The sequence below is a fragment of the Aspergillus ruber genome (assembly GCF_000600275.1).
Source record: "Aspergillus ruber CBS 135680 unplaced genomic scaffold scaffold00003, whole genome shotgun sequence".
NCBI lineage: Eukaryota > Fungi > Ascomycota > Eurotiomycetes > Eurotiales > Aspergillaceae > Aspergillus > Aspergillus ruber.
Genome location: NW_024467299.1, coordinates 47,212 through 62,085, shown reverse-complemented (window position 1 = coordinate 62,085; position 14,874 = coordinate 47,212). Strand labels below are relative to the sequence as shown.

At 49.9% G+C, this 14,874-nt stretch overlaps 6 protein-coding genes across 6 annotated transcripts; 4 read left to right on the top strand and 2 right to left on the bottom strand.

The window, feature by feature from the left end:
* Positions 1-118: 118 nt before the first annotated feature.
* On the bottom strand, positions 119-1,468 carry EURHEDRAFT_399618 (uncharacterized protein; the record flags this gene model as incomplete). The annotated part of the gene is made up of 4 exons (XM_040779942.1): positions 119-212; positions 241-618; positions 988-1,053; positions 1,329-1,468. 4 exons carry the CDS (start codon positions 1,466-1,468, stop codon positions 119-121), a joined length of 678 nt encoding a protein of 225 aa, XP_040641996.1.
* A 1,224-nt stretch (positions 1,469-2,692) lies between these two features.
* On the top strand, positions 2,693-3,120 carry EURHEDRAFT_206112 (uncharacterized protein). Its single transcript, XM_040777959.1, has one exon. The coding sequence runs from the start codon at positions 2,850-2,852 to the stop codon at positions 3,081-3,083; it is 234 nt and encodes a 77-aa protein (XP_040641995.1). The 5' UTR covers positions 2,693-2,849; the 3' UTR covers positions 3,084-3,120.
* Positions 3,121-3,746: 626 nt separating this feature from the next.
* Positions 3,747-5,396, top strand: EURHEDRAFT_512584 (PLP-dependent transferase; the record flags this gene model as incomplete). The annotated part of the gene is made up of 4 exons (XM_040786079.1): positions 3,747-4,010; positions 4,068-4,171; positions 4,218-4,571; positions 5,381-5,396. 4 exons carry the CDS (start codon positions 3,747-3,749, stop codon positions 5,394-5,396), a joined length of 738 nt encoding a protein of 245 aa, XP_040641994.1.
* Positions 5,397-6,012: 616 nt separating this feature from the next.
* On the top strand, positions 6,013-8,015 carry EURHEDRAFT_448061 (putative protein kinase; the record flags this gene model as incomplete). The annotated part of the gene is made up of 2 exons (XM_040783716.1): positions 6,013-7,390; positions 7,468-8,015. 2 exons carry the CDS (start codon positions 6,013-6,015, stop codon positions 8,013-8,015), a joined length of 1,926 nt encoding a protein of 641 aa, XP_040641993.1.
* A 547-nt stretch (positions 8,016-8,562) lies between these two features.
* On the top strand, positions 8,563-10,785 carry ilv3 (dihydroxy-acid dehydratase ILV3). The gene is made up of 3 exons (XM_040780879.1): positions 8,563-8,720; positions 8,795-10,200; positions 10,254-10,785. The coding sequence occupies exons 1-3, from the start codon at positions 8,650-8,652 to the stop codon at positions 10,634-10,636; spliced, it is 1,860 nt and encodes a 619-aa protein (XP_040641992.1). The 5' UTR covers positions 8,563-8,649; the 3' UTR covers positions 10,637-10,785.
* A 3,266-nt stretch (positions 10,786-14,051) lies between these two features.
* On the bottom strand, positions 14,052-14,722 carry EURHEDRAFT_512581 (protein transporter TIM23; the record flags this gene model as incomplete). The annotated part of the gene is made up of 2 exons (XM_040786078.1): positions 14,052-14,075; positions 14,129-14,722. 2 exons carry the CDS (start codon positions 14,720-14,722, stop codon positions 14,052-14,054), a joined length of 618 nt encoding a protein of 205 aa, XP_040641991.1.
* Between the last annotated feature and the right edge of the window lie 152 nt (positions 14,723-14,874).

The following is a 14,874-nucleotide window of genomic DNA, read 5'->3' as shown; positions in this document are numbered from 1 at the left end:
CAGTTTCCAATTCTGGTAAGCATGCCAAGTCGCATTCGGGCCGAGTATCCGGGGTGATCATTGCTTGTTTGTGTTGCACTAGCCCGATGTGGTAAAGGACGAGCGTCAACTTTATTTACTATGCATAATATCGGGGTGCTTCAGCCACATTCAAGGTAACCCTATGTTCATCTAGGAACACCACAGGGTGAGTGTATTCTTTCCCGGGGAGGCTACTAGTACATCAGAGCGCACACATACTGTTTTCCATCCACCATCCCGTACGCCTTGAAAAACGCTACGATATCCTGGCGTTTGTTGTCCCGCGCTGCCAGAAGAGCCGCGGCTCCTCCATCTTCGTATATCTTGTGAACACCCTTTTCCAATATAACCTCGATGACATAAAATGGAGAATAGAACACCGCCTGCTCGAGAAGCCGAGATCGGGCGGGATGAATAGGAGCACCCTTAACCAACAGTAACACCACGAGGCGAGGGAAGCCATAGACATGAAGTGCAAGTGACGGGGGCATTTCCTCATATTTGGGCTCTCCATATATACCCGCGCCATTTTCCAGGAGCAAGCAAATTGTGTCTTTGTGGCCCCGAAGAGCGGCGATTCCCAGTGCAGTAGTCACACTTCTCATAGAAATCAGTATAGTAGATTTGCGCGCCCTTGGCCAACAGAAAAGGCATCACTTCAGACCTCCCGCTATATGCAGTTGCAGGTAATGTATGGTTTCAGAAGACCTGTAATACTGGTGGCAGGAATTCGCCAATGTCCTTATCCAACCACTTCACAAGGTCAATGCTCCCACGCATGACGGCCAATGTTAGGCTATAGGCTGACCTCCAGGTATGGTGACTGGGGCGCTGCAATAGTAGCCAGGCTATCTGCTCGTGCCCTTCAAACGTCGCTGTTTCCAAGGTAGTCGAAGTATATGTGTTTCGATGCTGGCTGAGAACTTTTGCTGAAGCTGCCAGATATTAGTATAATTACAGGTATACCACTCCTCTGCTGCATTTCGATATGTGTGTCCGGCTTCCCAAACAGCACCTCTGCTCAGCAAGAGTCTAATAGCATCCAAGTAGCCATTGCGGGAGGCATTACACAAGAGTGCTCCGAAGACGTCACTCTCCTAGCTCACATTGAAACTATCTGGTTCTTGTTCCAAGAGGTGATGGACAAGCGATAGTTCCCGACAGATGCCGCCGCAGTGAGCAGATGCTCCGGTGCATCATACTCTGCGTGAGTACTGCTTGACCAATTCCAACGATCCCATGCTGCCGCCGCACGCTAAATGACCAGGGAGATTTCTTGCTGCTGCTTCTGCCGTCAGTTTTCGTACCTTTCGGCGAAATAAATTTCAAAATACCCGTTAGCCGATTGAGAGCATGTCGTATTGCTTAAAGGAGTAGTCATCTGTGTGGTCTCGAGATAGTGCTTTTTCTTGAGTGAGGTACGGGTCATGGCGCACGTGGCGTTCATTGTAAAAGTGCGTGGAGTGCATCGCGACGACAACCTCTTTGGAAAAGGATTGTGGGACTGGCTTAGTATTCATATCATAGTACCTAGTCGGTAGACCTTCCTATTGACCAGTCGAAGGTCGTAGCAATGGAAGTGAGCCTGACAGATTCCTCGGGGATCACGCAAACTACCTCGAGTGGTAAGTCGAGGAGGATAATCTTCAGCTCAATGGGATCTTGGGCTAGAGAGACAATGGCAGCAGGGGACGAGAAGGTGGGTGGGACGGTAAAGACGAAGAAGAAAATGAAGCACAATTGCACCTGTCGTCTCTTGTGAGGCAATTGCAGACAGAGAGCAGAGCCTTGTCCAGATCAGCCTAGCGCTCTGACCCCCCGAGCTCTGTAAAGAGATCATTCACTGCTGTTATAAAGGACTCAGATTAAGACAGTCTTTCTCGCGATGACACCGGGGACCTGTTTGTGGCTCCATGCTCAATCTCTCCAGTTATATACACAACTTCTGATGATGCCGCATTTTCGGAATTATCTTCAATCAACATTATCTCTCATAGCGTAGCTTTATTTCCTAGTTCATCTATTCAAGCTTCTGACCCTGGTACCATCAACGACCAACGAATCTCAATCGATGAACTTGACAGTTTTGAGAACGAAGGTTTTTTTGCAATGGACATTGGAAGAATATATAATCACTTATAGTGCTTATCTGGAGCAATGCTGTCTCCCTGGGATCTGAGAGATTCACGTCATTCTTGTTGCTATTCGGGGTACTGGACGAACGGTCTGTCCTCCAGACTGCGAAGTACCGAGATCTGATTAATATGCTCCCTGATTGGCCCCACGCCCCATCGTTTATTGATAAGATCCATGGCTCGACTGACACAGAAGATCTGGAATGCCAAGCCCCTAACCACATAGGGACAGGTATTCCAGAGTCCAGATGAGCAACCCCCATATACAGCTAGAGGCTACCCTCGTATCCTCAGCTAGAGAGGCTAGCCGGGAGTTGTTGTGGGGTAAATCTGAGTTGTGATTGATTTGCGATTGGGAACTGAAAATAAAGATTGGGTTCCAAATAGCTGCAGATGATTGATAGTCTGAACATTCGGCTCGGTCAGTGGTGGAGTTGTGCTGGATCTTGTTACCGAGTGCCGATGCAGAGAGGAGCATAAGCAATGACCTGGTGATGAGCGGTGAAAAGATTGGGAATGTGTTTAAGAATAAAGTTGTTACATTTTGGTTCAGACTCCTTCTTGCTTCTTGTTACTTTTGGTTATCTTTCTTCTTCCCCGTGGCTTAAACAGATACAAAGTAGTTCAAGATGCGGTTTCTTCTAGATCCCCACGTTCTCTCCCTCGGGGAACTTCAGCCGCCAAAACAGGTGCATGTACGTTGATTTGAGGAAGAGCTGCAGGGCGTGGCCGCTAACCACGATCAACCAGTCCGTCAGCGTTTCAATGCCAACATGGGACATTGTAGTCGGCTGGGGTAAACGCGAAGACACGGTGATGAGCAGAATGCAGACGGTTTACCCAAGGTATCTAGTCTATCACAATAAACATCAAATAATGCGGACGATGTTGATAGTGATAGTTTCATGTCCGTACAAAGGCGATTGAATATCGCCAACAATCACCCCGACTGCATGTTATTCCCTTCCGAAATGACGGCACGGCGGTTAGTCTCGCAATTTAGAGTCAAGAACAGAGAAAACGGTAGAACCGGTGGCCTTTTACCTACCGGATGGTGTATCGATTGAGGACGCCCGCTGGGAGCGTTTCATCGCGGTGATATACGATCGAGATCTCCGCCCACAAGCCCACAAGACCTGGTGCATACTAGGAGATGGGATGTCTAGCAGACACGGGGAGTTCTGCAAAGACCGGATCGACTTTATGCACTCCCAGCCCCGCTTTCCAAACTGCCGCACCATGTTTAGATACGACAGAATTGGCACCGGCACCGTGGACGGATTCCGCTCATCGAGAGAAACAGCAGATTAAGAAACAGATTGCGGAGCTAGTGACATCAGAGAGGCCTGGCCCGAAGGGCGTCTCGCCAGATGATGTTTTTTTGTATTTGAAGGGGATGGTGGCTATTAATAATGTAGCCAGGGCATTACTCAGGACTCTACCGGGTCCTGAGTACAATGGGGCGGTTGTTTACGGGTTAGTTAGGTATTTGTTGGGGGTGATTACGATGCTAATGTTGGTGACATTAAGATAGCCCTACGCCGAGACACCCAAGGCCGTGGAGATGGCCGGGTTCGAACGATTTACGTTATGTGGACGCGTGACGCGCGGGAATTGGATGAGTTGGAGGCTTTGTTGAAGTCGGGTCAACGCATTCGTACGCTGTTTTGCGAGGTTCCGTGTAATCCGCTGCTGGAGTCATCCGATTTGTTACGAGTTAGAGCTTTGGCGGATGGGTATGGGTTTGTCGTGGCTTGCGATGAGACCCTGGGGACGTTTGTGAATATCGATTTGCTTCCGTACGCCGATTTTCTCATGATGAGTTTGACCAAGTTCTTCAGCGGCGCGTCCAACGTGATGGGTGGGAGATAAGCAGCTTTAGCACTGTATACCCCGGAAGACAGCTGGCAGATCAGCGTAGTCGTCGACCCCCAATCCCAACATTACGGTACAATCCACTCCGCCCTGACCTCCAGCTTCGAAGACGAATACTTCCCTCTCGACGCTGTCACCATGTCTCAGAACAGCACCGACCTTGTCCCCCGTCCACGTCCACCACAGCAACACCATTGTCCTCTCCATGGCCAACCTCCTCTCCTCCCACCCCTCCATCCACCACGTCCACTACCCAACAATGGTAACCTCGGCACCGCTCTATGAAAAATACCACCGCCGCAACGGTGGGCACGGATTCCTGCTAAGCATGATCTTCAACCACGCGACGAATGCGGTGTGTTTCTACGACGCGCTAGACTGCAAGGGACCGAGTGTGGGGACAAACTTTACGCTGGCGATCCCATATGCGCAGCTGGTGCATTTTCAAGAGTTGGAATTTGCGGCGGCGTATGGGGTCGATCGGTATATTGTGCAAATTAGCATTGGGTTGGAAAATGGGGAGGTGGTGATGGAACAGGTGTGGGAGGCGCTAAGGGCGGTTGAACGATTGGAGGCTCAGGGTGCTGCGAATGTGACTGCAAGTGCGAGTCCGCATGCGAAAATATGAGAGTCGTGGTACTCCGTCCATAGCACGGTGCCCAACATTCTTAAGCCCATTTTTGTAGTCGTACTACGGAGTACTAGTGAAGAGTGATTAGTGGGAGGCAAACCTGTGCAGATCATGTGACAGCTTACGTAGACTCGGAAACGCGTGTCGATCACGAAAAGGCTTTTGCTATCTATAGAATTTTTATTTTTATTTATTTTTTTTCGTTTTACTGGTAGCTGTGATGCATTGAAGAACGCAAAACAGGATTGCGATTGACCAGACGTAATCATGAGTTCGCTTGTTAGTTAGTGTACTCCGTACCAGGGGTCAACCGGTAGAGCTCAGACCCATAGATAAGGCAGAATGCCTGAGGCAAGGAAATCTTCAGATTGTACGGGGATGGTATAGATGCAAGGTGCCGGGTAATTTTCAGGTATAACCAATGAACGGGGTATATACTTGTACTTGTATGTTTACTCGGTACCCGGGTCCAACCCCTATAACTCCCGGGGTCTTTACATACATCGACAGGATTGTATACACTTACCCGATGCGGGGTAGCGCGTGTTGGCCAAGCTAGTCCTAAACAAGGCAGGCCATATCAGCTGACCCCGCCGGCTTCATTTTCTGAGAGATATCATTATTATCGTTGTTTCATCATTGCTCTGTAGTACTATTCTGTACTCTGGGGAGAAATACTCATACAGAGAACAGAACCCTGTTCATCAAAAACAAACAGTCCGTGCGGTAATTAAGATATCCCCGACTTAAACTGGAAGGACTACTGACCCTCCTTCCACCCGCCGAATTCTCGCCCGGTCCGTCCAGGGTTGGCTTCTTTTTTCTTTTTTCGATTTTTCGCCCCCGGCCCCTGTGAGAGGATATCGTTTCCTTTAATAGGGCCTCTTTGCTGGCTTCTTCTTTTCTTCACTTTTCTCTCTCTTGAACTTACATACAGTCCTTCATATTCCTTCATTTGACTCATCTCCTCCTATCAGAGTCTGCCGTTTGCAGTGACAGCACCAAGCCAACGGCGGCTCCACCTCTCAGCCACGCCCGGAAACCGCAAGGCAATACTAGAGGCCGTCTTATTCCATCACACTAAACTGAAACAGCCTCCCCGGATTAGTCTATATTTGTTCTAATTCGATGATTGACCCCGATTATCCCAAACCGACCGTCAGGTCTGGGTCCCTTTGCAACTCCGATAGCAACATCAGCGGCAACGGCACCAACAACACCAACCCTCCCGAGTCCGAGTTACATGCGGCCGGTGCAACCATAGCCGCGCATGCCCCCCAATCTCACCCGCATAATAATGAACACGTACAGCCGGTCCCATTGCTGAACCACGGGGCTCCGGCGTCTGCCATGTCGCCGCCCCCCTCGTCTTCCTCGTCCTGCTCCAGACCCGGTTCTGCCCACGCCTTCCCCGCCACAACGGATTGGGTGCAGAATAATGAGAATGTACCACCTCTCTATCTGTCCCACCACTATATGCCCTCGTTACAGATCCGGACCGATGTACCCCCGACTCCCAGTCCCATGAATTCTGCCGATCCTATGGTTACCTACAGCGTCTCCTCCGCCGGTAGTAGTAGCCTGCCCCCGCGGACTCCAAGTTTTCGTGGCCTGCGTGCTACTCGCAATTCGAGTACCAATTCACTCTCTCCGGCTACTTCGGTTTTGTCGTCTCCTCAGTTGTTGGCTATGGGTGATATCACGCCCTTGCCTTCGCCTATTGTTGGTGCTACTCAATGGAGGCCGTCTCGAAACGATGCGCAACCTCTGTCTCGTACGCCGTCGACCATCTCTCGCCCTGGTTCTAGTCTCAGTTTGCGATTGAGCGAATCCTCTCATCGCTTCGGACGGTCGAGCTCGCGCTCGCGTACGAGACCCTATACCAGCGGAGAGAGGGGGGAACGGTCCATCGATACTGCTGCTAGCATTCCTGAAGTCCCGCCTCGACACACGCGAAATCGCAGTCTGAGTGACTATGTGCCTCCGGGACGCAGCATCCCCATCAAGCCACGCCCGATTGTCGCGTCAGGATCACATGGTATCGCTCCGTCTTCCAGTACCGACGACAAAACCAAAAACGGTCTTCATCGCGAACAATACCTGGCCGTGCAACGCGGAATTGCTTTTCCCGCTGCCCGTCCGCTCACGCCGCCCCGAAGCAGTCGAGGTGCTGACGACGAGCAACAAGGGCCAGTGGTTAGCCGTTCTGCCTCTCTGGGCGATTCGGAGGAGGTTTACTCGGTGCGATCGATACGCAGCCAGCAGCCCCGCAAATACCGCAAGCTATGCCAGCTTGGCCAGGGGACATTCAGTCAGGTTAACCTTGCTGCTCGCATGGAGCTGGAACAAGCAAACGGTGCCAGTGATCTCCCTCTCATGGCCAATATGACTTCGACGTCGCGGAAATTGGTTGCAGTCAAAGTGATCGAATATGGTCCTGCTGGTGGTGCGGACGAAGAACGTCTGGAAGTCTCTTTGAAACGGGAAGTGGATATCTTGAAAACCATCAACCACCCATCCATCGTTCAACTCAAGGCTTTTGGCAGCGACGAGAAGCGAGCTTTGTTGGTCTTGGACTATTGTCCCGGAGGTGATCTTTTTGATGTCGCATCGTCAAGCTCGCGGCCCATGTCGCCTAGTCTCACCAGACGTATTTTTGCGGAATTGGTGGCTGCAGTGCGCTACCTGCATCAAAACTTTATCGTCCATCGAGACATCAAATTAGAGAGTTAGTCCCCTTTTTTTTCTTTTTTTGGGGGGGGGGGGGGGTCCAGTATTCAGAATTGTCTCGCTGACTGATATCAGACGTGCTCGTGACCATCCCATCGGCCGCCATGCACAAGCCAATTGACTGGCGCACCTATGATCGAGCCGTTGTCACGCTGAGTGATCTTGGTCTGTCGAGACGAATCCCCGAACCCCCCGAGAGTCCGCTTCTCCATACCCGTTGTGGCAGTGAAGACTATGCAGCACCCGAGATTCTGATGGGCCAGGCCTATGATGGACGTTCAACCGACGCGTGGGCCCTTGGTGTGTCCTTGTACGCCATGATGGAGAACCGACTGCCTTTCGACGCCCTTCCCGGAACTCGTGGTGACCCCGCCAAACTCCGCGCACGAACACCACACCGCATCGCCCGATGCGAGTGGGGTTGGTACCGCTATGCCGACAGTGACGAGGAATGGGATTCCGAAAAGGGCAAAGATTGGGGCGAGGCACATAAATGTGTTGAGGGTCTTTTGAAACGCAACACACGACGAAAGAACCTCGATGATATCGCCACCATTCCTTGGGTCCGGGATGCAATTGACGTGCCTAGCGGACTGAAACGAGGTGATCAAGAGGTGCCTTAGAGCTGGTCTCTTTTTTTCTTATAATTTGCATGAGATGCCCTTTGCATACAGAACATTTCGCCCATTTGGTGTGAGCTGATTCGGTCATGCACCGTGGCCATTGCATTAGCTATATTGCGTTCTTTTCTTTCCTTTTTTCCTCTTATTTCTTTTCTTTTATTTTCTTTTTTTTTTTTTTTTTTTTTGACGATTCGGTTTCCGAGAGACGATGCATGATCATGATTTTATCCTTGATAATAATTAGTTTGTTGCTAGATTGTTTATACCCATAGCATATACGAGTATACTTGCCTAGGTGGCTATTTAATTTGACCTGTTAGCATACTTCTGTTCACATCTAGAGTAGTGTCAAGAGAGTACAAGTGTCCGACCCAATAGAAGAATGCACAAGTATAGATGAGTAATCGGTTCACTCCTGGCACAAAACGCTGACAATCCCGGCCTTTCTATTGGGCCAACCCCGGCATCGGCAGCGCTAGTCCCGATCCAGCACCGACTTCGCTGCTGCCCGCGGAGCTCCGGCTCAACTCCGGACGGCTTTTTTCTGGAGACGGAGAAGAGACAGTCGGGGATTGTGTCGTTTTGTTTTCTTTTCTTGCAAATTACAACTCTCCGACTGTGTGTCAATTATAAAATGCTTCTCTCACAACCACGGGGGCGTCTGCCCTCTGCTCTGCGGAGCTTGTCCAAGACTTCTTTTGCTCTGTACGTTACACCACCAGGGTCCAACAGTCTGGACCACCACCAATTGACCATCTACTAACATCCACCGTCTACAGTCGCTCCCTCTCAACCACCCTCCCCCGCGCAAACAAAACCCCTGCTGAAACCGACTCCGCCATCAACAAAGTCTCCCGCCATGTCACCCAGCCCATCTCCCAGGGTGCATCGCAGGCCATGCTGTTTGCCACCGGCCTGAACGAAGCAGACATGAACAAAGCACAAGTCGGCATCTCCTCGGTCTGGTACAACGGTAACCCATGCAACATGCACCTGCTGGACCTGAACAACCGGGTGCGGGACGGTGTGCAAAAGGCCGGGCTGGTGGGGTTCCAGTTCAACACGGTTGGTGTGAGTGATGCGATTAGTATGGGCACCAAGGGTATGCGGTACTCGTTGCAGAGTCGGGATTTGATTGCGGACTCGATTGAGACGGTTATGGGGGGTCAGTGGTATGATGCGAACATTAGCATTCCAGGTTGTGATAAGAATATGCCTGGTGTGCTGATGGCGATGGGACGGGTGAACCGGCCGAGTTTGATGGTTTATGGGGGTACGATTAAGCCTGGTTGTGCGGCTATGCAGGGGAATGCAGACATTGATATTGTCTCTGCGTTCCAGGCATATGGGCAATTTTTGACGGGCGATATTACCGAGCCGCAGCGGTTTGATATTATTCGGAATGCTTGCCCTGGTGGTGGTGCTTGTGGTGGTATGTACACCGCCAACACTATGGCTACTGCTATTGAGGTTATGGGTATGACTTTGCCTGGTTCGTCGTCGAACCCCGCTGAATCCCCCGCCAAGGACCTCGAGTGTCTGGCTGCTGGTGAAGCTATCAAGAAGCTGTTGGTCGAGGACATTCGCCCCTCGGACATTCTTACCCGTCAGGCCTTCGAGAATGCCATGATTGTCGTCAACATCACCGGTGGATCGACCAATGCTGTTCTTCATCTCCTCGCCATCGCCGACTCCGTCGGCGTCAAACTCGACATCGAAGACTTCCAGGCAGTCTCTGACCGCACCCCCTTCCTGGCCGACCTCAAGCCCTCGGGCAAATACGTCATGGCCGACCTGCATAACATTGGCGGTACACCCTCGCTGCTCAAGTTCCTGCTCAAGGAGGGCGTCATCGACGGCTCTGGCATGACCGTCACTGGTGACACGCTGGCCAAAAACCTCGAGAAGGTTCCCGACTTCCCCGAGGATCAGAAGATTATTCGTCCCATGTCGAACCCGATCAAGGAGACTGGTCACATTCAGATTCTGCGTGGTTCGTTGGCGCCGGGTGGTAGTGTTGGTAAGATTACTGGTAAGGAGGGTACTTCATTTACCGGTAAAGCTCGTGTGTTCGATGAGGAGGATGAGTTTATTGCTGCGCTGGAGCGCAATGAGATTAAGAAGGATGAGAAGACTGTCGTTGTGATCCGCTACACCGGACCCAAGGGTGGTCCTGGCATGCCTGGTATTCCCCCTTCATCCCCAATCCCTTCACTATAAGATACTAATAGCGAATAGAAATGCTCAAGCCCTCCTCCGCCCTCATGGGTGCCGGTCTCGGTGACGCCTGCGCGCTCATTACCGACGGTCGTTTCTCTGGCGGCTCCCACGGCTTCTTGATCGGCCACATCGTCCCCGAAGCCGCCGTCGGCGGACCCATCGGTCTCGTCGAGGACGGAGACGTGATCACCATCGACGCTGAGAGACGCATCCTGGATCTCGATGTTGAGGAGCCCGTGCTTGTGGAGAGACGGAAAGAGTGGGAGGAGAAGAAGGCGGCTGGTAAATTGCCGCCGACGGGGTTGACGATGAGGGGGACGCTAGGGAAGTATGCTAGGTATGTGCTTTTCTCCCTTAGATATGGGCTAGAGTCTATTCCAGAGGATGTTGGGATTGGATGAGTTGGGATGCTAACTGATATGCAGAACTGTTAAGGATGCTAGTCACGGGTGTATTACAGACTCTGTTGAGTAAGGGTAGGGTTATGGATTGTAATTCTTATGTTATGTGCTAGTTTGGGTTTTGGGATGATAAAAAGGGGTTCTTTTTGTTGCATGATATGAATGGTTCTAGAAAAGCAATTTATTTCTGGTTCAATCTCTACATACTTTTTCTCTAGGCCCACGTTGTGATATGAACTCTCATTCAGGGCTTTACGCTGCTGCTGTAGTTTCTTTGCTCTATCCAGACATTATCGTGCCCCATACAGGGTACGAGTACACCGTAGAGAAAGATTATCAGTTGATTTTTTTTTTTTTTTTTTTTTTTCTCAGCGCGCACCACTACTACTTATATACATGGGGTCTATGGTGATCTGTGTCCGAGTACGCCAAAAGGGGTCTGTCTTAGAACAGTCGCAGTCAGGCATCACTGGGCTGGCCAGTATTTCCACATGGAATAAGATCTGTTACCTGGACCTTTTTATCCAACACTCAACCCATAACTCCCTGGCCCTGAATGTTGACTTGCTGCATATGAGACGGTCAGCATGACCTGTCTCAGCTTTTCATGGCTGCTTTTTCTGGTGGGTCTGGGATATTCCACTATCTTGTAAAAGGTGTCCCGTACACCGCGGGTGATAAAGCTATCCGATGAGTCCGGAGCAAGCGCTCTTCTCTGAAGGTAATACGGGGCAAAGGCCATCCATTCATCGACATCGTGGTGGAAATCAGAGTTTAATTTGGAGCACACTGCATCAATAGTTTATCAAGCAAACTGCATCGCCAAATGTCAGCGCGCAGTAAGTTGAATGGATTGCTTACACTTAAGTCCGGTACTAACAAGCTAGTTATACGACAGGGATCCCGGAGAGTCATCTCTATACGATATATGGGATCATCCTCAACCATCCTGTATCACTCTACTTAACTCATCCAGCTAGAGACCCACATTACTGAAATATACCTTTTCGGCCTACCACTCGAGATATTCCATGAGGATATCAAACAGTTGTTGGCAATAGTGAAGGCCGTCACCTAGATCCACTCAAACTGGTCAATAGTAAGACACCATCCACCCGTTGACATTAAATGGGAGATACTAAAACAAGCCAGGCCTTTCCAGTCAAGAACTTATAAACACGATGTGCTCTACGCTGGACTCCCTCGTCTATTTTGATGAATCTATCTACTGAGAACCTTTTTTCCCGCGTATTACCTTCAGAGAAGAGCGCTTGCTCGAGATTCATCAGAGGATGATTTATTTGTACGCATTGTGTTAAACACTTTCTATCAACTTCTGGATTACCTTAATCCCAGTGGGCCAGACCACTGCATCATCTTGGAAGAGACCACGTTGGCGGTCTCGCATGTAGCAGTTGAATTCAATGTCTTGTTTGATCTACGTGATATTGCAGCGGAGAGCGTATCGAGATACTGCCAACCTAGAAATTCACGGGGATATCTTCTGTCGGCAGCCATGTATCTAGGGTGTATATCACTTGTTCATCATCTAGTTGATAATGAAGGTCTGGGTGGGAATACTGGCAGGGGCAGGCGTATTCGAGAATCCCTGTTCAACGCTGCGTACCAGAGCTATTTGGATATTGCTGAGTTTCTCTTCAGCAGAAGCGCTGATGCGGACAGTGATGTAAAACCGAGAACTGAAGAGAAAAAAATATGCTAAAGGATGCGGTAATTATTGCTTTGATGCCGTACGGTGGCCATGCCACGACACTGCATTGGAAGCCATGGCGCTGGGAGGTCATGAGGAAGTTGAACGTCTATTACTCAGGCACAAGATTTCTAGATCATCGTACAGCTATGTCCATGCAATTGCTTGAAGTTACTGCATAAGGAGATTGATTTTAGCACCATGCGCAAAAGGTTTATTCAAGGGCTCTGGATTCATGCACTGCTACATGCTACATATTGCGGCCACAATGTAGTCATATACTACCTACTTGATATGAAGCAGACCTCGAATATAACGAACATATTATAGACCTACTAGTATGATGGCTGATGCTACTGCATTGGCATGTGCTGCAATCAATGACCAGAACCACGCAATCCGGTCTCTATTAGAAAAGGATGCGAGTATAAACGGGGCGCATCACGCTCGGGAGTATGAGGTACTAGCCCTTTTCGCAGCTATATATACGCACCTTCCGCTGTCACTCTGCTTTTGGACGAAGGAGCTGCAATACATCCCATAAAGACCCAAACTTTGCTATGGTCTGCATACCACGAAGCCCCAATAGAGGCGATTAAAGTTCTTCTGGAAAAGGGTTTTTATAAGAGATGTTAAGACGGAGGGCAAATAGCTCTCAAAAGCGCAGTCGATAATAAGCGCCATGATATAGTGACCCTCTTCAGGTCGTTTCGAATTACTGAATGAAAAGTGATCCAGCCTCATTTCATACAGTATTGATGACTAGTTTAGTGTTATAAATGCGCCTTCTGAGACGGGGATTCGACCTTTCCGCTCTACAGGACTATTTCGGTATACTGATAATTTCGCGTAGACAGGTCACATCATGTTCCTTCCATGACTGTCCTTCTCCCGAACGACTCATCCTAGCGTTTTTTCACGGATAACTGCCCCTTGTGTAGTGTAAACACAGTTGAAATCGCTGGGCAATCATATTACTCACTATTAGCATTGGTATATGGCGTCTATACTCGAAAATGAGCGGATTGAGATTTGGCCTGGATAAACCCCAACGAGGTTACGGCTGCCACCCTGGCCGAATGGCATCCCGCGGTGAAACGGAGGGATTGCTTGCTTGTTGATATCCCGGGTTAGATACAGCAGGGTCCTAGCGAGTCATCTTGATCTATGTGCAACGTTCAAAACTATTGTCAAACTCCCTGACTGAACGGCCCTTCGGCAATTAAAAGAAGCAGACTAGGGACCGTTCTTGTAGCTATTGAAATTTGATATCATCAGAAGATACGATAGCCACGATAATTTTGACTTAACTCCGAGTATCATTAAGCGTACTTTTCAGACATAAGACACATTTTCACCACAAGCCAACGCTGGAAACCTCTATATGTACAAAAAAAGAAGAGAGAGAAGACATCAAGAACCCATTATCATGCCGGTTTTTACCTCCCAATCCACAGATAATGCGATAAATGGATACTCTGAGCGCCGGGGAGAAGAGAGATTCAGACGAGATAGATAGCCAAAAATGGAAACCGTTGTTAATACAGCGTGAACAAAAGCAGGGAAGAACAAAGCCGATGGTTACACCGGTTCGCTTGCTGGAGAGAGAATAAAGGGTATGGATTTCCGGACCATTGACGTTTCGAGATCAAGGCGGTTCGGTTCGGTTTTTGGTGCTAGAATACAAACTGGCCGTACCAGCGTTTACAGGAAAGCTTTCCTCACAATCTGCATATTTGTCAGTGACAAGAATCTCACAATGCCGAAGTGTATGCACTTACAGCCCAGCCGCCTGCGACACCGGCCACAATACCTCCCGAAATCATCATGGGCTTGAGCCCCCGGGTACTCTTAAAAACCATTCCACTCAGACCACCAGCAATAATGCTGTTCGCAGCATCATGCTTCCCCCGAGCATATCCAATCCCCGAGTTGAGACCGTTGTACACCATGGCCACCACACCGGCGGAGTTACCGAGGAAAGGACCTCTTCTGGTGACCGAGTTCAGAACACCGTTCAGTCGGATCTTCGGAGGCGCAGTCACCGGTGTCCGATTCAATCCTTCAGCAAGACCCCATACTCCTCCCAGAGACAACCCCGCTAGATAGGTAGAGCCAGTTCCATAACATAGGTCATCCGACCATCCGCGGGACGGCAGAACGGATCGCGAGCCGGGCAGTTCGTCAAGCGCAGAGTCTTCAAGAGTAATGTAGTCGAGAGTGTCTTGGTTCAAGCCGGATAAAGGGTGAAGCTGAGTAGGGTCGGGAATTGCGGCATCTGAGAGGAAATTTGTGGCATCCTGTGCAGCGGTCGAGGGGTCGAAAGGGTCGGACTGGGCCTGTTTGCGGCCACTAAACGAATCCCAAATAGCCATGGTGGAGGAATTGGAGGTGGGAAGAAGAACAAATGAAATCAAGCTGGAAGGAATACGGGAGGAAGAAGAGGAATCTGGAGAAAGCGACAGCGTTCCACCTCGAATAATACTGCTTGCGTGCGGCGGCCTCGGGTTGACACGACGATATGAGG

Bases quoted from the DNA above. Each gene is read 5' to 3' on its own strand.
- EURHEDRAFT_206112 (XM_040777959.1), top strand. From the start codon at position 2,850: ATGTACGTTGATTTGAGGAAGAGCTGCAGGGCGTGGCCGCTAACCACG.
- ilv3 (XM_040780879.1), top strand. From the start codon at position 8,650: ATGCTTCTCTCACAACCACGGGGGCGTCTGCCCTCTGCTCTGCGGAGC. The intron at 8,721-8,794 runs GTACGTTACACC...CACCGTCTACAG, and splicing joins TCCAAGACTTCTTTTGCTCT to TCGCTCCCTCTCAACCACCC. The intron at 10,201-10,253 runs GTATTCCCCCTT...AATAGCGAATAG, and splicing joins GGGTGGTCCTGGCATGCCTG to AAATGCTCAAGCCCTCCTCC.